The sequence below is a fragment of the Calliphora vicina genome, chromosome X (genome assembly GCF_958450345.1).
Source record: "Calliphora vicina chromosome X, idCalVici1.1, whole genome shotgun sequence".
NCBI lineage: Eukaryota > Metazoa > Arthropoda > Insecta > Diptera > Calliphoridae > Calliphora > Calliphora vicina.
The window spans coordinates 5228925-5253167 of record NC_088785.1 but is presented as its reverse complement, the minus strand read 5'-3'; the positions used below and the strand labels follow the sequence as shown (position 1 = coordinate 5253167).

The 24243-nt window shown below is 33.2% G+C and overlaps 2 protein-coding genes across 2 annotated transcripts; both read right to left on the bottom strand.

Moving 5' to 3' along the window:
* Positions 1–785: 785 nt before the first annotated feature.
* LOC135962839 (DNA repair protein XRCC3-like) lies at positions 786–3909 on the bottom strand. The gene is made up of 5 exons (XM_065514741.1): positions 3855–3909; positions 3660–3791; positions 3262–3605; positions 2929–3132; positions 786–1007 (listed from the first exon to the last, which is right to left on the bottom strand). The coding sequence occupies exons 1-5, from the start codon at positions 3907–3909 to the stop codon at positions 786–788; spliced, it is 957 nt and encodes a 318-aa protein (XP_065370813.1).
* A 2706-nt stretch (positions 3910–6615) lies between these two features.
* Jwa lies at positions 6616–10321 on the bottom strand. The gene is made up of 2 exons (XM_065514643.1): positions 9770–10321; positions 6616–7846 (listed from the first exon to the last, which is right to left on the bottom strand). The coding sequence occupies exons 1-2, from the start codon at positions 10197–10199 to the stop codon at positions 7707–7709; spliced, it is 570 nt and encodes a 189-aa protein (XP_065370715.1). The 5' UTR covers positions 10200–10321; the 3' UTR covers positions 6616–7706.
* Between the last annotated feature and the right edge of the window lie 13922 nt (positions 10322–24243).

The following is a 24243-nucleotide window of genomic DNA, read 5'->3' as shown; positions in this document are numbered from 1 at the left end:
TACAGAATTATGAAGACTAGATTGCCAATATCACTTTGTTCTAGATTTTCATTAACTCATTCTTCCAGGAACCCACAGATTGTAATTCCTAGAATTTATGTTGCATTATATGAGCGATCATTTGTAGTGAGAATAACTCGATCTTGGAACTATTTACATTTGGAACTGAGAGTTTTCTCCCATTCTAATAATGCCTTTCGTCTTAAACTGATAAATGCCCTTGGTGAATAGATTTATTTTTTCTATGATTGACTCTATACTTGAGTTTGTTTTTCTGGCTATATACTATGTATTTGTTTTGTATTTATTTAAATGAAACTTGTATATACAAATTTGTATATCACTGCTGGGATCGATTCAATTTCTGTTTTAAATTTTTGTAAATATTTTTTTTGGTTTGGGATTCGATTTGATTTGATAATATAAAAAGTATGTTGATATATTTAGTATGGATTTTTATTTATAGTGTATCTATAGTTTATAGTATATCTATAGTTATGTGTATAATTTATTATTAATTCAGGAATACAGCTTTGTAATATATGTATATTTAAATTGGCCTAAATGGCTTTATATATTACAATGAATAAAATGAAAATAAAATAAATAAAATATTAAAAACAAAGAAAAATATATACATACATACATATATATATAATAACTTATTAAATGTACAAATCCTATGTTTAGCTTTAGATATTATTAATAATAAAACAACAAAACAGTCATAAAATATATGCCAAAATTCAATTGAAAATAAAATTTTAAGCATAGATTTTATTTACTTAAGGCACATCAATAACCCCCTCTTCGGTTATTAGAAATTCCGCATATTGGATGGGTGTTTCGGGGGAATAAAGAATTTCTAATTTACGCACAGTTAACAGCTTGTCATGGTGTTGTATTTGTTTGGGTATTTTACTGATACGCATACGAGTACGACCCAAATGGGCCCAGGATAGACCCAAACATGGTACTTCAGGCTCTTTGTCACTGATCGTGGCCACCTGATGATAGAGAAAGGGGGTGATATGTTATGAATAATTTTATTGACTTATAGAGTGAAGTTTGGATTAGTATTTTGCTGGTGTTGTTGGTTGTTAAAGATGAACTTGTCAAACAGTTAATTACGAAAGTGAAAAATTAAAACGAAAATACAGGCAGATTAGATACAAGGGATCAACATTTGTGAAATAGAACGAAATCATAAGGTATACTGAATTATTTTTGCAGCGATAAGTAAAAAATATAAAGAAATATATATTCAATGTATAGGTCAAAGGTCAAATTATATATATATATATACATATATAAGTACTTTCCTTAAAATGCAGGTCTTAATAAGTGAAATTAAACTGTAAACTTTTTAAAAGATATCATAGTTGTGTTGTTGGATATTGATGGTGATGTTTTAAAAGGTTAGCAAAGAATAAAAATTAAAACGAAAATACGGGCAGATAAGATACAAAGCATCAAAATATTTTAAATAATACGAAAATTTTATTAATTTTTACTTATAAGCAAATTATAAGGTAAACTGAATAATATATGCAACGATAAGTAAAAAATATAAGAAAACATAGATTTACTGCACAGGGCATATGTCAAATTATTATATAAGGTATGTTTCTTATTAGTCATTACTCTTTGATGAAATCTTGAAGGTTTCTATGGAAGACTTATTCATCATTTCATTCACTATTCATTGATATGACATTTGTTAATATTGTCTCGCATTGTAATTCATACGTCGCATAAGTGTTTTCCACATGCGTTCATTTGTTATAAAATTGATTTGAGGTTATGAGACGACACAGTAGAAATATGTATTTTGTGAAGAACTCAGGAAACCCATTAAAACTCAATTGAAGTAATTCTAGTGGAGGACCACATAAAATTATTTTTTGATGGAAAATCTTGGAGGGCCGTACAAAACTCTTTAGTGAAGATGGTGGGGCACCATTATTTGAAAACTCGAAATCAAAATTTTATAGTACCTTATTTGAGTTAAACGTGTTTTTATTAACCCATTTGAGTAGATTAATGACGTTTCTTTATGGAATATGTAGGTTCATTTTCGATTCATTAAAAGTTATATCAATAGAGTTCCAAGTTATTCAGATCTGTTAATTTTTAGTTAAACTAAATGAATTTCAAGTCTTGTTGCTGGCTTCTTGTGCTGACAGATGCTAAAAAAGCTGCACTATCAGAAATAAAGCAACAAAATATATTTTTGATATTTCTTTTCAATAGCGATATTAGCACTCAAAACTTTTAAATTCCATTTCGTCTTATTAGAAAATATAATTTAAAGTTAATTATTAAAACATTGGTTTCATACTTATAAAATTATATAATATCACAATACTTGGTCTCAATTGTTTTGCAAAGTAACTGACAAACTAAAGCCTTTTGGTATAGACCATGGCAGTAACTGTGGAATTTACATCATTTTTAAATAAGTTAGAATCAAAGAATGATCTAGAGATTATTTTAACAGTTTTAAACTTTTTCCGAACATAACTTCGGATTTTCGAATTTGATTTCTAATTTCCGAACATAATATTGCAATGTAAACGGGGGGGTTACTCCCTAATTCAATTCGATTTCCAATGTATTTAGCACACATTTTCGAACATTTTCGTTTTCGGATTGAGTTACACAGTAACCGCACAAGTGTAAGAAATTATGAATGCCATATTTAAGAATATTCGGACTACGAGAACTGGTTCAAAATAAAGTTACAAATTTTGGCCTAAACTAACAAACAAACAAACAAACATACATAGCTAGTTAAATATAAGTTTTTAAAAATAAAATACTTTGTTGAAATAAAATATTTAGCATCAATTTCTAAAGTACTTTCATTAAATTAAGTCGAGTGTATTGCAAAATACAAATAAATAATCAACAAATATACAAACTCACCTGATTAACACAAATCACGGCACAATTATATTTATCGCCTAAATGTAGTAGATAATTTGCCAATTTACGCATATCTTTAGCACGCTCAATATAATTTGTAAAAGTACGAAATACAGCAGCAACAGAGTCAATAATAATTAAGCCAATACGTACCGAAGACATCAAAGTTGGCAAACGTTCGGAAACACATTTCATAAGTTGTTCCTTAAGGAAGTCCAATGTACAAATGATACAAACATTTATTGTTTTACAAGAAATTAAGAAAATATCTTAAATATTTTCTTTGTTTTTTTAAAAAGTTGCCAATTTTCTTAATTTAAAGAAAAAACTTACGCTTTGCAAGACATGTTCCACATGAACATTGGCCAAATAGTTAATATCCTGCGAGGGATAATTCTTGGCAAAAGTTTTGGACATTTCAAATAAACGTTTCGAAGGAAAAGAATCCTCAGTGCAAATAAATGCAACACCACCAGCTAAACCACCCAATTCTTGAGGCAGTTGTACAGTCAAGGACAACTGTAAAAGTAACTGGGTCTTGCCGGCGCCAGAAATGCCACAAAATTCAGTAATGCCTCGAGTGACAATACCGCCACGGGTACATTTATCTAAAGCTTTGCAGCCAAAACTTAAACGGCACCACTTCTTGTTATAGGGTAGACTTAAAAGATCTGAAACTAAAAGAAACTTCAAATAATTAATTGTATTAATAAGGTAAATCATTTTCTTACCCTTGATCTGCTCTTTTGCCACCATTTTGGCCGCTGAAGATTTCAAAACATAAATATAATGTGGTGAACTTTCTTGCAGCAATAAATGTGCCATAGGTGTTAAAATGGCCTGATCAGCACGTTTGATTTTAGCTTATTTCAAAGGATAAAAATAATTTTGTTTAACAATTTCATTTAGAAAACAAAATATAGTACCTTTTTCCGCTACATCTTTGGCTCCGGCACTTAAATCCTCTAAGAAGCTAGCCATTTTTATTGGGAATTTCAAGCAGACTGAAAATTTCCTGCGGTAAGTACCGTTAAAGTGAGGCTATCATATTCCTGTTGTTGTTACTGTTTGTTTTTATATATTATTGACTCGTTGGCTGAGACTTTTGCGTGTTAATGCCTGCATTGCATGTCAATGGCGGCGAAAATTATTACACTTTCGCAGCAATAACTTTATCACACTTTTGAAGAAGATTTTGTAACAAACACTTTTTATTTTATTGATTTAACAGTATTTTGTTAAAACTTGCACACTTTTTTATATATTGACTTTTATTTTTTACGAACACGAGACGCTACTTTAATTTCTATGTTGTTTATATATTTCGTTATATTTTAATAACACTTTGCAAATAACGATAAATTTTTATTGTTTTACAACACTTTTCTCTTTGTTGAAACACTTTTTAACTGCTATCACCCGGAAAATAGAAAATTTTAACCATTTCGATCAAATTCCCGCACAATTTTGTTATCCATATTCTGACAACTGAGTTGCCACACGTAGTATGTACATGGAAAAAACATAACATCAATGAAGTTGCCATATGGATTGTCTTTAATTTTGTGAAAGGTTGTTGTATTTGCTAATTTTATTTGGCTAGTGACAGGATTCGCTTAATGTGTCTTGACTATGTTTTAAGGCATGTGGCAACTTTTATTAAATAAAGCACTTTATTATCTGTTCAACGTGAACAGATCCGGCCACTCTCCGGATGACACCAAAATGAGTACACACACACCGTGCATTTCTTATGGGGACTGATTGCACAAAGTATATATACCATAGACTAACATAGACCCGAATCAGCTGTTTTTAGCAATATGGCAGAGGCAAACAAAAAAAATTTACGAAAAATTAACAAAAGAAAATGTATAATAAACCACGGAAGATTTAAAAGAGGGACAAACATATAATAAAACCATCATATATTTCGTCTCAAACACTCATCGATTTTTTTGATTGATGTAAATTATCGTAATATAATAGATGACACCAATAGGGTTCTATAGCTGAAACAAAAAGTCGACTTTTCGACCTTTCGACTTTTTCCGTTTTTTAAAAAGTCGACTTTTCGAACCTTCGACTTTTTTCGTTTCTTAAAAAGTCGACTTTTCGAACTTTCGACTTTTGGCAATTTATAAAAGTCGACTTTTCGAACTTTCGACTTTTTAGTTAAATTGACTTTTTTCGAATTTTTTAGACTATTTTCGACTTTTTTCAACTTTTTACCATTTCTTGTAACAAATACATAGTTCTACATTTATTGATGCGCCTTTTGTAATGTTTAGCAATTAAATAAAATGAAATTTATCAAGGCGATAATAGTTAGAAGAATGTTGTGTAGAAAAAAGCTTTAATTTGTAAACATTTATTTATTATTTATATTAGCATACACTACAAAAAATGCAAGTGTACCAAATTGTAATAGTTTTAGTATAATGTTGCAATTAAATATTTTTTTTTAACAATCTAAAAAGTCGACTTTTTTCGACTTTTATCGACTATTTTCGACTTTTGAGATGACATTATCGATTGTTCGACTTTTTTCGACCAAAAAGTCGATTTCGACTTTTCGACTTTTTTCAGCAAAAAGTCGATTGTTCGAACAATCGACTTATGGAACCCTAGACACCAAAAAAAAAAAAATTAATTTACTTTGGACAGTCGTAATTCAGCTCTGGGTGGAGAAAGAGCTCGCGCGTCATTGTCATTATCGCTTAAGGGCAATCAGGCCGTCCCTTTTTCGCTGCCTTCGAGAGTTTTGCGGCTCACTCTCGCATTGGATAATGTTTGGCGTCGTCTAACTGTACCGCGTTACAGTTTCTCGAAGTTTGCATTGTCCACATGCAATCGTTTTTGGTTTTCATAACCTAACTTTTTAATAAATGATTTAAAGTTCCAGCTTCCTATATGAAGATATAGGTCGACTGGGAACTAAAATCAACGTGGGATAACCTGGCAATTTGAGAGTTTTTCAACTCCGCCAACCAAATTTAAAATTCTAAAAAAAAAAAAAATTTACTTTGGATGACACTTTAAAAGTAGACACTTTTTTAAGAAAACTCCAACTTTAACCATTTATTTTTTTGTCATGGACATTATATTTTCCAAAAACAAAAAGGTCAAATATTTTCATGGTAATTCAATTCAGAATTGGCATTCGCTATAGCGAATGATGAGAAATGATTGAATAATGTAAAATTCTTGTTTAGCATGAACATGAATTTCAAGAAGAAATTATTTCAAAAAATATTTCAAAATTAATTATTTCAAATGGTAGAGATTTGCAATCGGAAAAAATTAATTGTATAAGGCAGAAAAATAACAAAAATGCAAATAAAACAGCAAAAAATATGTTTGTTATGAAACTCACACCATAGAGGGCTGTTTTACTGAACATTTTACCATCAAAAAGTCAGTTTCGTGAAAATCAAAGATAGAGGGTTTTGAATATAGTCCCTCGATATGAAGGACATCTTAAAATTTGGGTACTTATTTCATTCCGCCGTTAGTGTTATATTCGGTTTAACCAGTATTTGAAAGAAATGTATATCTTAAGGAAATCGTTATGTCCCCCATTTTATGTTAAAATTATGCAGTCCCGTTTTTTTTTTTTAATTTAAATCTTAAAATCCCAATATATCAAATATTATTGTACATAAATATAAAAAAAAACTAACTTAATAATTTAATCAAAAATAACATTTTTATTAAATTGTTTGTACAAAGAAAAACAAAAAAGCTATTATTACAAAAAATTGTGTTGTGTTGTTTACATGTGTTTTTTGAAACACATCTCAGAAGTGTTTTTGCAACAAGTAAAATTTTTTAAATTCCATATTTTATTATATACATATTTAATTGAAATTCAAAGAAAATAAATATATTATGTTTAATATGTATTAGAAAAAATTCTTAGTTTAGATATTTAGAGTTAAAAATTATTTTTAAACAATTAGTTGTGTATTAATATTTTTACGTAACAATCAAATTTAATAATTCATTCATAAACAAAACATTACATTTGTTTATTTTACCCAAAGCTCAACAGTAGTGTTATTACCAAAAATACAAAAAATTAAAAAAAACTTTTTAAATACAACAAAATTAAGTCATTTTTTATACAATAAAGAAACAATAAAATTTTGTTAGAAAAGAAGGTTCTTTTGATGTAAATACATAAGGAAACACTTTTTGTGTTTATAATTGTTTTTACAATGAAGAAGTAATAAAGATTTTTTACAAAATCTAAATAATATTAAGAAACCTGTTAGTGTTTTTGGCATCATTCACAGTGTTAAACTTGAATTATGTATATTTCATTACATGAATATTTTGAATTGAAAGAAAATATTAATAATTACAAAAACTCTTAGATGATATAGTTTGTGTTTTATACTGAAAAAAAAATATTATTACAATAACATCTTATATTAAAAATATTATTACAATAACATCTTATATTATATATTTTGTAAAAAAAAATCATATTTCTAAACAATTGTGTATTATTCGCTGTAATTAATTCATTTAATACGCGTATCCACCAATATTAAATAAGTTTTTATACAATGAGACATTAAAGATATACTACAAAAGAAAGCTGTTTCAAGTTTTTTAAATGTACATAGTATAGTACAAAGAAATTGTGTACAGTATCAAACTTGATTCGTACTGCATTATAAACATATTTTAAACTGAATGAAATTAAATTAAATATTACAAAAACATGTCTTAGTTCAGTTATTTTGTGGTGAAATTCATTATTAAACAATTTAGTTGAGTATACTATCGGCTGCAATATTGAAAGCGTCTAAGAACATCCCCATTGGAGTAGATGGATTTAAAATAACCATGGTGTTGGTGACTTTATTTTTTAAATTTCTTAAACGTAACGAAGCATGTACAAATGTTACTAAAAAAGAAAAAATAAAAATTATTTAAAATTATATTTAGATAAAAAAATAACAATTAAAATAAATGGTCCTATTACATTCATAAAAACAAAATTAGCTCCCCAGCCAAATCCCTATTTTTTTTTTTATTTTATTTTATTCAGTAATAAAAAGCCAATTTGGCCAAAATAATTTTACATAGTAATACAATAAACCTAAGTATAACAAGTAAGAGTGCTATATTCGGCTGTGCCGAATCTTATATACCCTTCACCAAATTATACTTCAAAATTTTAAATATTTTTAGGTAAACAAAATTTAATTTTTTTTCCAGTTGTTTTTTGAATTTTTTGAAAAAAAAAATTTTTCGATTGTTATTTTAAATTTAATTATTTTTTTTTTTAAATTTAAAATTTTTTTTTTTAAATTTAAAAATTTTTTTTTTTTTAAATTTAAAATTTTTTTTTTTTTAAATTTTAAAATTTTTTTTTTTTTAAATTTTAAATTTTTTTTTTTGTTTTTTAAATTTTTTTTTTAAAAAAAAAAAATTCGGGTTCAAAATTTTTTTTCCCGATTTTGACCCATTGTAGGTCCAACTTACTATGGTCTTATATACGTCGTTGCAAATGTCTTTGAAATATCTATCATTAGATATCCATATTGTCTATATTAATGTCTTAGTAATCCAGATATAGTTAAAAAATAGGTCAAAAATAGAGGTTGTCTTGGTTTTTTCCTCATATCTCAGCCATTTGTGGACCGATTTTGCTGATTTTAAATAGCAAAATTCTCGAAAGCATGTCTGACCGAATTATTGAAGATTTGGATCCCGAAGATATCTGGGGTCTTCAGAAAACTGATTTCAACAGACAGACAGACAGACGGACATGGCTTAATGGACTCCGCTATCTATAAGGATCCAGAATATATATACTTTATAGGGTCGGAAATGAAAAATGTAGAAATTACAAACGGAATGACAAACTTATATATACCCTTCTCACGAAGCTGAAGGGTATAAAAACAAGGTTTAAATATTCAATAAATGTCATGTTACAATACTTTCAAATATTAAAAAGTAAAATATTTGCTTAACCCAAAACCAAAGAAATATAAGGCCAATAAGTTTAAATAGGTAAGTAAGAAGTTATACAGTAATTAATCTAGGGTACCAAAATAATTCAGAATATTAAGACGAAAAACAATGTGGGATTGTGAAAATATGCGAAGCTCATAAGGTAAGCAACTCCAGCAGCGAGCAATCCTAAATACAAAATATCTCTCAAATATCTTTAATGAAACTCTTTTCTTATGAACTCGATTTTATATAAAATATACGGTAAATTAATCTATAAAAATTTAGAATTTCAGATTTTCTTCAATAAGTCGAATTAAAAAATACGTTTCCAGAAACTGTCCCATTGTCGATCCAAAACTGAGTAATTTGCATTATAATTTATTGGTAATGCCCACCTTTAAGTATACTGATCTACTCAGCATCAATTTCTGAGTCGATTAAACGATGTAAATCCTTCTGGCTGGCTGTCCATGCAATTTTGAAGATATTTCGATATAATTTGATACATACAATTGTTTTGGTCCAATGACTATTAAAACTGGCTGAAATCGGTCCATTATTTCACCTAGCCCCTATACAAATGTCTTCCCGTAATAGCATTTTATCAGTCATAAATGTTAAATTTGTCTATGTATCTACACAAATTTCGCTCCAAATAAGTTTTATATATACGGAATTCATGTGAACTAATTCTATGATGATCGGTCCATAATAAGGCCCGCTTCCGAAAAACATTTAGTTAGCCCGACCATACTTTCTTAATTGTTTTTTTTTATAGCCCCTAAAAGCACTAATTGACAGTTTGTGCTATTTCCCTAATCTGAGTCAAATTTACATTTTTAAACAAAATTCAAGTGATACTTACACGAAAAGGGTAACAACAATGTAAAGCTCGTCAATAATACCGCGTCGAACCAATGCAGCAACATGTAACCCATTAACAGCGAACCGGCTAAGAAGTACCATTTTTGATTTGGATTATGTAGTTTAACACCAACAATTCTTTGTTTACCACTAAAGAAATGCAAAATAATTGCTATAACCATTGCTTGGACAAGAAGGCCGCATAAAATTTTTAACGGATTGAATAATATCATCAGAGCGTAATTCGATAGAAATATCAAAAAGTAATTTGTCTGATAATACAGAAGATTCTTTACAACGCGATTACCCCATTTATCGAAATCCTTCAGATTAGGCAACTGAAAACGGGCAGAGCCTAAAATGAAGTCATTTAATGTACGCAATGGAGGTAATTCTAAGTTTTGCACAGCTTCTGCCACATCGGCCGACATTGTTACTAATTTTACACTTCTTTTATATCGATAAAAAATGTATTTTACGTAAGTATATTATAATATACACTAAACAAAACAGTAAATTTGCAAATTTCCAGTTTATAAATGAGATGTGAATCACTTCAATAAATTGAACTCGGCATCGAACGCGTCAGTTGTTTAATATAAATTTTTTATTCAATAATGGAGTTGCCGTACTATTGTTTTTAAAATAGTGTTTAGACAATAAAAGGGCCACGTCGACACGTGAAATAATTACATCTAATGGCCATTTTCACAATGTACGATTATTTCATTTTAACCGGAAAATTAACTAACTGTCGGTTTGTTTAACGGGGACCACTTAACCAACGGTTACCGATTTACGTTTCACCATCATTTGATTACTTAACCAAAGCATTCAGTAGAAAGTATGGCAATAATGCATACATTTGTTTACGAAAAATAGTGTAATGAAAGATTGAAATATAAAAAATTGTCTAAAAGACGGCATACAAAATAATAATTTGTGGTTTCTTAGTGGTATAATAAAAAAAACGTATAAAACTCAAAAATATTAAGGTACCTAACTGTCAAATTTATAGAACAAACTGAACAACAATTACTGAAAACCAACAAGCAAAAGTGCACATTTGTTGTTTGGTTTGTAAGTGCAATATCCGGGTGGTATATGGATCACCCCGTGCAAAATTTACTTTTCTTCGCTTTACACTTTTAAAAATTATAAATATTACAAAAATATAAATGTTTTTCCATGTTCTTTTATTATATTTCTTACAATTAAGATGCTAACCGGCGAAATTTGTTCGGTTATATTTAACAGCAACTTTGTTGTTAAATAGTGTCAATTAAGAATTAATCGTACATTGTGAAATTCAAATTAGCCTAACTTGCGGTTAAAGTTCACGTTAACTTTTAATCGTACATTGTGAGAATGGCCGTAACTAGCGTTTACACATGCAAGTAACAGTTCAAGGTGTATTTAATAAGGTGCCATCGGCAGCACAGCTGATTACAGAAATAGCACGCACAAATGTCAAACTACACACATAAAAAATATTCGCCCGTACGCCCGTATGTCAAACTCTATATATAAAAAATAAGTGAATTCTACTGTATTTATTTCAATTTGCCACTGCTGTCACTTTTGCATCAACACAATCACACATGAAGCCACCTGCAATTCCCCTGCCAACAATTACTATCAAAAAGTGTCACAAACGTATAACCCAAGGCAAGGCGAATTTATATACCAGGTGGTGTCGATTCTACAACAAGTACAATATTTACAAAAACCACTTGTAATTTGTTATTGTTTATGTGGTTTAAGCTGTCAAAGTTTCCATATTGTTTTTGTTATTTTTACGTTTGTTGTAGAATTCGCCACAACAAATACAAGACAATTTGACAGCTCAAACATCTAAACAAGTAAAGTAAACAATAATCAGCTGTGCGATCGACACCACCTGGTATATAAATTCGCTTTGGCCCAAGGCGTATTTAACAAGGTGACAGCAGCGGCGAATTGAAATAAATACAGACGAATTCACTAATTTTATTTTTTATGGAGTTTGACATTATCGCGTGCTATTTCTATAATCAGCTGTGCTCCCGATGACACCTTATTAAATGCACCTTGGTATAACCCGATTAAATTGTTCATTAATTTCCTTACTGTAAGTCGAGTGCCATTACGCAAACAATCGTACAAACAAACACACATTCACTTTTATATATACCCTGCCAACAATTACTATCAAAAAAGTGTCCCAAACGTATCATCTTGAAGTTGATATTCATCGAGTATGATGTCGCTTTCTTATCGCTATAGTGTCACCGTGCGTGCTAAAACATTCCACGCATATGAGTACACAAGTTTATACTTTTTAGTGTATTATTATATCTAAAAAGTGTCCAGAGAGCAGATAATGTATCCAATTTTTCTTCTTGCATTAAAATGGAAATATTTGATTGCATTCCAGTTATGAAAACCAAGGAGTATTAACAAGGTGAGTGCATAAAATCAGCTGTTTCTTAATTCGCCTTGGTTTCATGTAGCTCCTCTGTCAAACAATTTGTTATTGTAAATCCCCATTTCGCGTATAAGATTTTATTATTCTTCTTTAAAATTGCATTCGCGTTTACACACAAAGATTTTTATTGCAGACAGTTTGCACCAAGGCGAATTTATAGAAGGTGACCTCAGAAGAACAGCTGATTATTTTTTTTTATATAGTTGCTTAGACAATTGAACTGTCACACTTGTGGTTGTTGTGACGAAAAATACAAAAAACCCAAAAGTAAAAACAATAACAGGCAACTTTGACAGTTTACTTATCTTTTAACAAATACAAAGTAAAGTAAACAATAATCACCTGTTGTTTTGTACATGTTGTATTTGTTGTAGTTCTATCGTCACCTTCCATAGATTCGCCTTGGTTTGCACCATGGCGTAATGATTATAAGGTGTATGCGTTACGGCAACAAATATACAAAATACAACAACACGTTCCCACGACAATTGGATCTCCGTTCCGGAACGACCCGAATCATATTCGGCCAAAGATTGTCAACTTAGCGACAGCTGTACAAACCGAAAGTTTTTTCCCCAGATGAGCAAAATATGTCGACAATTTTGCTCAAATTCCTTTTAATTATAGCAGGCGTTGAACAGAATCCAGGTCCCAGCATTTGGCTCTATTCAGTATGTCAACAACGCAACATGCATAACACCACCTCAGTACAATGCACCGTTTGTAATAACTTGATGCACCTAAAAAGGTGCTCAGGACTCACCAGTCACCGCGACTGGAACCCCAGCTTCGTAGGATCATGTTGTAGTACGCAGCCTCAGAACCCCAGCACTACCCCCATAATTACGATCTCACAATCCCGTATCCAAACTTCACCCCCCGGACAAAATTTTGTCCAATCCCCATACCCCGGACACAGCAGACCCTGTTCAAATCAATGGACATGTTCTGTCTGTCAGGACGTAATTAGAAGGAACATAACATCAATTCAGTTCAACGGCTGCAAAAATTGGTGCCATATGAGAAGATGTTCTGGATTACGCTCGCACAAGGACTGGAGTAATAGCTTTTTAGCTCCCTGACAGTTGCCACCCCAGCCACACCAGTGCAATTCACACCGCACAGTGTTGTGCAGACACCCCAGTGATTACAACATCAACTCCGCTTCCAGTGATTACAACATCATTCGGAAAGACAGGGAACGTGATCATGGCGGTGGTATTGCTCTTATCATAAAGCAAAGCGTCAATTATACATTGACAGTACCACCCCCTCCCCCTCTTCTAACCACTACCTGGAAGTAATGAGCATCTCAATAAAACTGGAGATATTGAGTTAGAAATTGTCAATGTATATATTCCACCCGTCAACAGCATTGGGACTAGTTATCATCCCAGCATAGCCCACCTTTTGCAAGGAGATAACAAAATAATACTTGGCGATTTCAATGCTCACCACGAGAGTTGGTACTCCTAGCTACCAAACGATCCACGCGGTATTTCATTATCAGACCAGATAGACGACTCGGACTTCGCTGCAATCAACGAAAACTTCTCTACGAGAATAACTGCTCGATGTTCAAGCTCCCCAGACATTTCCATCGTCTGCATGTCGCTTCTTGCCCATACCACCTGGCAAGCCCAAACGGCATTAATCTCCGATCACATCCCTATCTTGATCACAGTAGAGAAGTCTACCGACTTTGTGGAGCCAGATAAGCGCACGTTCGTTAACTACAACAAAGCTGACTGGCACAGCCTTACGAACTACATAGACGATTCACTACGTCACTTGCCGCCCTCCACATGTGCCGGAAGGGATGAAGCAATTTTTAGAAAGATAGTCCTTCAGACGGCAAGGCGCTTTATCCCCGCAGGAAGAACACCGAATATTAGACCAAATTTTCCATCTCAGGCAGCACGATTGGCTCAAGAACGCGATCTCCTACGTGCTAGCAATCCAGCTAATGAGCAAATTAAGCAGTTGACGGCTGAAATTTACTTTATCGTCGACGAACATCGTCGCAACAAATGGTTAGACCACCTGAATCATTGCTCAATTGACTCTAAATCGCTATGGTCTACTATCAAAAGTCTATCTGGAAACAATAATCGAAATCAAAACCTCGCTGCCATTGCGTTTAATAACTTGCAACATACAGATGCCAAGAAATGCGCAACACAATTATGCAGGCAATTTATATAACACCCCGCCACGCAGAACCGGACCAAAAGCACTATAGTTCGGAGAACTAAGAATCTTACTCGAGATCCTCAGCCATGCTCCTTCACCTTCGAGTTCATTATCTCCAAATCGAAATTGTAGGTCCGAATGGTATCTCAATGATAATGCTAAAGAAGCTCGATATAGTAGGTGTGGAATATCTCATCCACCTTCTGAATCTCTCGATTCACCATTTGGTAATTCCAGATAGCTAAGATTTTAGAATCCCTACTATTACCCACACTGAAAGAGCATTTCCCGCTCGCCACACATCAACATGGATTCAGGGAAGCGCATAGCACAACAACGGCTCTTACTCAGATAACCTCCCAGATCGCCAATGGCCTCAATCAGCAACGACCGTGTCAACGCACCATCGTCGCCGCACTGGATTTATCCAAGGCATTCGATACGGTCGATCACTCGATGCTGATTAATGACATCATGAACTCCACACTCCCAAATGATGTCAAACGCTGGATAGCCAACTATCTATGTGGAAGACATGCGTTTGTCGAGTTCAGAGGCCAGAAATCAAAATACCGCAAGATAAAGATGGGCGTGCCACAAGGAGGAGTACTATCACCGATGCTCTTCAACATACAGTGAATGTCACTTAAAATCGTACACCATCGTAGTCAAATTTTATTCATTAGTTTTAGAAAGTTGATGTTTTGGAAATATTTTAAAATGCTATTTTTATATTGTGTGTGCTATTACCTATCAGAAAATTGGGTATAATTTTAATTGCCCTTATCCACAAATAAAAAATTGGGTAAGACTGTCAGTGCCCAGAATATCAACGCTTCATTTAAAATCGTAAAGGCACTAAAAAATAGCAAATGATACCCTACAAAGTATTAGGATTATTTAATATTAAAATTTTTTTTAAATTTTAAAGTTTTAATTATAATTTAATATAATTGTACGAATTTAAGTGAAATATGAATTTAGTGATGTTCTTTAATTTTCATCAATATTTTTTTAACGAATTGAGGTTTTGTTAACTTTTTTGTTGAAATACATATTTTTTGTTCCAATTAATAAAATGACTTTTAATTTTTTATATAATCACCTATTATTGCCTGTATAATTTCATAATATTTAAAAAAAAATAAGTTGTACGATTTTGAGTGACACTCACTGTATATCTTGCAGTTTCCTCAACTGCTACCGAGAACGTATCGTTCCTGGAACTTTAAACCGTTGCCCCGCCTGTCATCAAAGTCCTCACGAAACAATGTACTTATTTAATTGACCCACCAGGTCTACAAATTTGCGCCCCATAGACCTGTGGTTAAGACCAACTGAGGTGGCGCAGTTTCTCCAGCTCCCACTACCACCTACTGACACCAACACAAATAATTAAAAATATTTACTCTTATAATTTCAGGAGAGAACAACAACAACAACGAATACAACAATACAAAAACAAATAAATTTTATAGTGTCAAAAACAGGTGCATAATGTATACAAATTACGCAAAAAAAAAATTATGACAACATTAAAATTGTAAATAAACTCGAGCAAAAACTAATCAGCTGTTTGATTAATGTCACCTTGTATATCATTACACCATGGTTTGCACATTAATGTGCATGTTTGTGTGTATGTAGGTATTACGAACGAAAACACAAAACGAATTTCAAGTACATCAGAGTGTGTACCCCTTTCTATTCCTCTTGCCTCTGTTGCCTATAAAGCAGGGTTCAGAAAGTACACACATCCTACACACAATGTACTGTTCAAAAACAACAAACACATCTTTTTATTTTCACATCATTTATGTGTGTCTCTAAATTTTGTACGTTAACGAACACAATCATGAATGTGTTTTGTTTTAATATGTGGTTTTGTACACGAACATAAGCAGTACACGTACTGTTCGATCGGAACACACTTTAACCACACATGTTCAAGTGTAGCTACACTTTAAATTCGTGTACGGAAAAAAGTACATGTGCAATAGACTTTAAGTTCGTGTGCGGAAAAAATGTACATGTAAAATAGAAATGTTCGTGTACGAAAAAAGTACATGTACAATACACAGGATTGTCTCTTTCTAAGATTTTAACTTCTGACGTGAAATTTTTTAACGTATATGAAGATGTGGTGTAAATTATACACCAGATTTATTTTATATATAATTTTGAATGGGTATGTATTATAATAATTTTATTCTTATAGGCGCATATTCATAAACGATCACCAAGTGTTGACTTTTTTAAGTACCTATTTAAGTTATTCACAATTAGTTACTTTCAGCACAATTAGTTAGCACTTAATCATGGGTAAAGTTGTAACTAAATGCCAACTACTGATACATTCAAAAAAACAGCTGATTGATTTCATTTTAATACATGTATACAAAAAGAAAATAATCTAGAAATGTGTTTTTATTTTGTCAACAACCTTCTATTGAAAAGATGGCGTATGTATTAGAAACCTCTAGACAGTTAAAGAGAAATCTAGAATGCAGATGGCAGTGTTAGAGGTTGCAGTCGTTAGTCAGTTTATCAGAGACGCTATTCGAATAAACATCAACTGAGTGCCTTAAAGTGTGCTGTGTTTTTCAAGTGAATTCGTGTACATTATAAAGTGTGTCTTTATTTCTGCGAATTTATAAACGTGTATAAAAAAACACTGAGTATGCGGTTTATTTAAAGGAAATAAACAAACGTTTTGAAAAGGTTAAAACGTAACAATATATATAAAAAAATTACATTCAGTCTTTTGAGATAAAAATATCATTCGTCAAATTCAGTCTTAGTGCAATTAATACTGTCAACAAAAAGAGCACTATATTCGGCCGTGTCAAATCTTAAATACCCTCCACCTAAATATAATGATATAACAACCGAAATAATATAACAATTGTTAGAAAGACTAGTTTACGCAGAAGATATGTTATTTCAAATGTACAAATAATTGCATCTAATTCAGCAATTTAACAATTTATAAACTTAATAATTAGTTAAAACGATTGGATCAACATTTTTTCCTTTTAACCTCAATTGAAGAAACAGAGTATAAACAAGTAAGAGTGCTATATTCGGCTATGCCGAATCTTATATACCCTTCACCTTTGTTGTGGATGCATTATTATTTTTTATAATTAGTATGTATGTACATTGCCCACTTTCAGTGTACACATCCTAAATTTATCAAGAACACAAAAAACAACAACAACGCCAAACGAAACAAAACACCAAAAGAAAAAACAAAATACGCAAGGCAATGAAACCAACACACATCCAAACATACGTTTAATTGTATAAAAAACAACAACGTCAAAAGAATCAAAACACAAAAAAAACAATATACGCAAAGCATGCACATCCAAACATACTTTTTGTTGCTTTTTTGTCAAAACAAAACCACATACGCAAAGCAAAAAAACCAACACACCAAACATACGTTTAGTTGTATTAAAAAACAACAACAACACCAAAAGAAACAAAACACAAAAACAAAATACGCAAAGCATGCACATCCAAACATACGTTTTATTGCTTTTTTGTCAAAGCATGCAATACATTGTGTTTTTTGATGAAATTTTCAGAGGTTGTCTCGGATTTTTGCTCATATCTCCGTTATTTATGGACGGATTTTGCTGATTTTAAATAGCAAAATTCTCGAAAGTATGTCTGACAGAATTGTTGAAGATTTGGATCCCGGAGATATCTGGGGCCTTCAGAAAATTGATTTCAACAGACAGACGGACAGACAGACATGGCTTAATCGACTCCGCTATCTATAAGGATCCAGAATATATATACTTTATAGGGTCGGAAAATTATATTGTGGAAATTACAAACGGAATGACAAACTTATATATACCCTTCTCACGAAGGTGAAGGGTATAAAAAGGGGTATACAAATATATTTAAACAAATTTCAAAATCTTTGGTTGTGGGGCTTATATGGGAACTATGACCTATTATGATTCGATTGTCATAAAATATTTTAAAGTTATTTTTAAAATATTTTATTATGAATACAAATTACTGATCTGTGTATTATTTTGGTTCAATATATGGATACTATGACCTATTTCGGTCCAAAGTATTTGAGGGCTATTTTTGTAGAATTTCATATAAACAACGCTATTAACAAGAGTGGACCTTATATGGGAGCTATGCCGAATTATGGACCAATATTTAAAAAGTCTTGTAGTACGATTCTTGGTACAAATTACTGATCGGTGTAACATTTTGGTTCAGTACAGATTTTTTTCAACCTGATAACTATATTTGTAAGAAATTTATGAGGATTTTAGTGTTTTTCGGGAGTGGACCTTATATGGGAGCTATAGTTAAATATGGACCGATATTCACAAAATCCAGAAGTATGATTACTGGACACAAATTACTGATCTGTGCTTAATTTCATTTTGATATCGATATGTTTTAAATATTTTTTAAGGTTAATATCTTTTTTGGTAATGGGCCTTATAGGGGAGCTATGACTAATTATTGGCCAATCTGCATAATAATTTGGTACTGTGATTTCTATATATATGAGTATTATTTTTGTTGAATAAGGTATTTATAAGAGATTTATGAGTACTTAACTGATTTTCGGAAGTGGTCCTTATATGGGAGCTTTAACCAATTATCGGCCGATCTTCATAGAATTAGGTACAGCGATTTTGGTATATATGGGGACTATTTATGACGAATTTCAACTTTTTTTTTTTTATTTCATATTTTATTTATTGTATCTTCACAAAATAATGTGAACTATCAATAATTTCTTCAAATCTTAAATCTAAATATTATTTTTTATTTACGTCCCACCACAGTTGGACGAAAAATTTTGTTTAATTTATAGATCCTATCATTAGCGCAGGTCTGTTGGATTCCTTCTTCTTAGTCGGATGTAGCCATTACTTCCCATTAATGTTCGTGCGAGTGGGTTTGGGTGAACTTCTAACTTTTTAAAATATGACTCCGCTTGTTTTTTTATTTCATTTTTCACCAGGGAGACACCTAGGTCCTTATGAATGTTAATATTTCTCACATACCAAGGCGCTGCTGTTATCATTCGTAATATTTTATTTTGGAATCTTTGAATTTTTTCAATATTAGAAGCTGAGGTCGTGCCCCATAATTGAATTCCATAGCACCATATGGGTTTTATTATTGAGCTGTACAGCAAAAGTTTGCAATCTAAACTCGAGTTTTTACCAATTAGCCAGCAAATTTGTAGTAATTATAACTTCATTTGAGTCCATTTCGTATCTATATGCTTTTTCCATGAAGTCTCCCTCTTTAAGAACGAACCTTCGACGTCTTAAATAACTTTCTAAAAGCTTATGTGTTGTGTTCACTGGTTGTTTTATTTTTATCGATAATCCTTCATGCCATACTTTGTCGAAGGCTTGCGAAACGTCGATGAAGAGCGCAGAACAATATTTTTTTCTTCAAATGTCTTGGATATGATATCTACCAGCCTGTGTTTGTTCTATGGTGTTATGTTTTTCTCGAAACCCGAATTGATGAGTTGGAATATAATCAAAATGATTCCCTATCGGCTTTAACTTGTGCATTAACAGTTTATTGAATAGCTTTGATATATTTGACAATAGGCTAATGGGTCTATATGATTCTACTTTACTGTGATCTTTTCCCGGCTTAGGTATCATTGTAACTAAAGAAACCTTCCATTCTGGTGGATAATATTCAAGGCGTAATATAGCATTAAAAATAAATAGGATTATTCTTAATGCAATTTGGGGTAGCTCGAGGAGCATCTTGTTACTGATTTTATCAATACCAGGTGATTTGGAGTTTAAATCAAGTGGTTCAGCTGCAGTAATATGGGGTAATGTAGGTGGTAACTCTGTTATGTCGTTTGACTCGTTTGGGGAAAATACATTCTTTAGATGACCAACAAACAGGTTTCCTTTTTCAGTATCGTTTCTCGCCCAGCCTCCACTAGAAATACGTAGAGGAGGTCTGCTCATTGCGACATTTTCTAAGCTCCGTTTTAAGTTGAGGGGATCTATAGAGTTGCCACTCTCGACGAACTCTTCTTTTTTCAGCTAATAACTGTTCAATGTCTGCAGAATAGAGTCTATTGTATCTTATTTGTTGGGTTATTTGAGTGGCGTGTTCAACAGCAAGTTTTAAGTTTTGTTCAACATTTTTGAGTGAGATATCGATATCTTCTGGTGTTCTTAGAGATATATTTTCTGTACTGTGTGTGCAATATATTTTCTATATTTCAACCAATTTATTTTCGTGCTTGATATTGCAGAGTGACCATTCGGGGATACTATTTCTAGGGGGTTCAATAGAGTAACGAAGGTGGGTGAGTGATCCGAGGATAATTCTAATGAAGATTTAACCTGCATTAGTTCCATTGGTAAATTTTTTGTAACTGCAAAATCAATGACATCGGGTATTTTGCTTGGGTCAGTAGGCCAGTATGTTGGTTCTCCGCTCGACAGCACATTCAAATTCAATTTAGAAATTGTATTAAACAAAGCGCGACCTTTCGGGGTTACAAGTCTTGATCCCCAGTGAGTATGCTTAGCATTATAATCGCCAGCTGCCAGGAATCGGGGTCCTAGTGATTCGTAAAAATGTTCATATTTGTTTTCAGTAATCGAAAACCTTGGAGGTGAATATATCGACGAAATTAATAGGTTTCTGTAGCAATCATCCAAACAGATTGTCGTAGCTTGAAGATAATCTTCACAAATATCACACATTGAATGGTGTTTGATACGGGTTTTAATTAAAATTCCAGAGCCTCCACATGCTCTATCTCTTGGATCATTTGTGCCATAAAAAACATATCCATTTATCTTAAATAAACTTCTAGACGTCAAATGGGTTTCCGAAACTAACATTATATCAACTTCATGACTTTTTAGAAAATACTCGAGTTCGTTTTTATGTTGGCGAATGCCGTTTGCGTTCCAAAAACATATTCTTAGGCAGTTCATGGTCTGTTTAGCATAGCCTGCAATAACATTGATTGCATCTTAAGCATTTCTTGCATCATGTTACTCATTGAGTTTGTAAAGTTATTTACCGATTGCACAAGAGTTTCTATTGTAGATTCTAGTCTGGTAAAATGGAAAATTGGCGTTTGCTCTCTTACCTCTGGGTTCATATTTTGGTTTTGTGGTTGACGGACTTGCGTCTGAGTTTGGTTGTTTCTTAGTACATTTGCATATGTTTCTTTGTTGTCATATGTCTGTTGCAACGTGGGGTAGTTAGGTTAGGTTAGGTTCCATGGGTAGCCACTCTTCAAGCAGCTCACTTGGGTCCATTCAAAACTGATCCCATTGTGATACCCAAGGGGTAAACATCTTGGTATTAATTATACGTCCGTTGTTTCCAGGCTAAACCAACCAGATTCTCTGATGAAAGAGTAGATTCGTCTAAGACTTATCCTTGATAGCTCATCTAAGCATGATAGGAATGGTGTTCCGAAGATACGTTCCCTCAGATTTATCAGAGCCGGGCATTGACAGAATAGGTGTGACACCGTCTCATCCTCTTCTTCATTATGGCAGCTCCTACAGTAGTCATTATACCGTAGGCCCAATCTCCTAGCATGTGTCCCAATTATACAGTGTCCTGTAATGAAGGAGACAATTAGCCTTATTTGCTCACGACGAAAATCCATAAGTAGATTCGTCCTGCTGGCATCATATACGGGCCAAGTAGACCTCGTTGTAACACAGGAAGACTCATTGGTCCACCTGCTTTGTGCAGATTCATATAGTGTCCGCTGAACAGCCATCTTGCATATAGCAAGGGAGATACCAGAAAAGGGGTCGATCTCATCATCATCCATCATCGCCCCCATTTTGGCCAGTTCGTCAGCTATACAATTACCCTGATTACCATCGTGGCCAGGGACCCATATAAGCGTTATCCTAGAATGTCTCGCTATCTCATTAAGGGATACCCGGCATTCCTCGGTTAACCTAGATGTCGTAAAGACACCCGCTATTCCTTTAACGGCAGCCTTGCTATCGGTAAATATACATATATCACCAGATATTTGATAAAACCTCAGCCAGTTGGATGCACGTTTAATGGCCGTAATTTCCGCCTGAAGAGCCGTACAGAAGTTAGGTAGCCTGAAATAGGATTTAATCCCATAGTTCTCAATAAAGAAACCACCACCGACCCTATTGCCCCTCTTTGAGCCATCAGTGAATACCCTTATGACATCATCAGGGGGTAAGAGTCCGCGCTGCCATGAATCCCTATTCGGGATCTTAATATGGAAATGCATATCGAAAAATGGTTTTGCGATGCAGTAATCGACATTACTATGTAAGTACCCATAGTAGTTCAGTATCTTAGAGTGCCCATGATCTTTACCATACCACGAACATCCAGCATTTAGTCTCACAGCAGAGTTGAGAGCCATTTGTATCACCATCAAATCAACTGGTAACCAGTTCAGGATAGTAAAAAGTGCCTTAGAGGGGGTAGTCCTTATAGCGCCTGTAATCAGTATCGCAATAGTCCTGAGAACTCGTTCCACAGCCTTACGGTGAGTAGCATTATCCAAGGCGTGCCACCACACCAACACTCCATAGAACAAGATGGGTTTAACAACTGCTTTGAAGATCCAACTGATACCCTTCGGCATAATACCCCATTTTGTACCAATTGCCTTCTTACAGGAGTAGATGGCTACATAAGCCTTGTTAATCCTGTTTTGAATATTCAAATTCCAGGACAATCTTTTATCTAGAATGATGCCAAGATACTTCGCATTATCTCTAATCTCAAGACTGATTCCATTCAGTCTAGGTGGTCTGAAGTCATCGATCTTATACCTCCTAGTGAAGAGAACCAGTTCCGTTTTTTGTGGGTTCACACTAAGTCCACATGAAATACTCCACTCACTCAGTGTACTTAATGCTGATTCCATACAACTGGATATTGTATCCAGAAATTTACCAGATATAAAAACTGCAACATCGTCAGCATATGCGACTGTCTTGATCCTTCTGTTGTCCATCCTGATCAACAGGGAATTCATAGCCAAATTCCACAGAAGTGGTGATAAAACACCCCCCTGCGGGGTTCCACGATTGGCCACTTTTAAAACACTTACACCACCTAAAGTAGCACAAATGACTCTATAACCGAGTATCTTTTCGACTAGTCGGCGAACACATAGATCAATTCCCAGTTCATCCATCGCAGATAGGATGGCATCGGGCCTGACATTATTAAAAGCTCCTTCAATATCGAGAAAGGCAACAAGTGAATACTCCTTATGTATTAGCGACTCCTCAATGGAGCCAACTAGCGAATGTAGAGCTGTTTCCACAGATCTGCCTTTGGTGTAGGCATGTTGGGATTTAGAGATGAGTTCCGACGGAATGGTCATTCTCAGATATACGTCAATCACCCTTTCTAGGGTTTTCAGCAGGAAGGATGCAAGGCTAATTGGCCTATAATCCTTTGGTTTAGTGTGAGTCGCCTTACCACCTTTAGGAATGAAGACTACTCTGCATCTCGTCCACCATGTGGGGATATAGGTCCATCTAATACACGCTGTGTATATGCTAATGAGCCATGGTACAACTATTTCTTCGTTCTTTTGAAGATCAGCAGGAATAATGCCATCCGGCCCAGGAGATTTAAACGGGTCGAAGCTTTTGATTGCCCATTGGATTCTATCCCTGTTTATCGGAACAGAGTTATCACCCGGAGCAACAGAATCGGCAGCCCCATTCATAGTCTCATCATCGACTGGAAGGCAACCTGGAAAATGAGTATCTAATAGGACCTCAAGT

What these genes read in the sequence shown, in the direction of transcription:
- Jwa (XM_065514643.1), bottom strand. Translation starts at nt 10,199, where the DNA reads ATGTCGGCCGATGTGGCAGAAGCTGTGCAAAACTTAGAATTACCTCCA. An exon ending in ATTGTTGTTACCCTTTTCGT is followed by an intron (nt 7,847 to 9,769) that starts GTAAGTATCACT and finishes TTTCTTTTTTAG; the next exon opens with TAACATTTGTACATGCTTCG.
- LOC135962839 (XM_065514741.1), bottom strand. Translation starts at nt 3,909, where the DNA reads ATGGCTAGCTTCTTAGAGGATTTAAGTGCCGGAGCCAAAGATGTAGCG. An exon ending in CAAAGATGTAGCGGAAAAAG is followed by an intron (nt 3,792 to 3,854) that starts GTACTATATTTT and finishes CTTTGAAATAAG; the next exon opens with CTAAAATCAAACGTGCTGAT. An exon ending in GGCAAAAGAGCAGATCAAGG is followed by an intron (nt 3,606 to 3,659) that starts GTAAGAAAATGA and finishes AGTTTCTTTTAG; the next exon opens with TTTCAGATCTTTTAAGTCTA.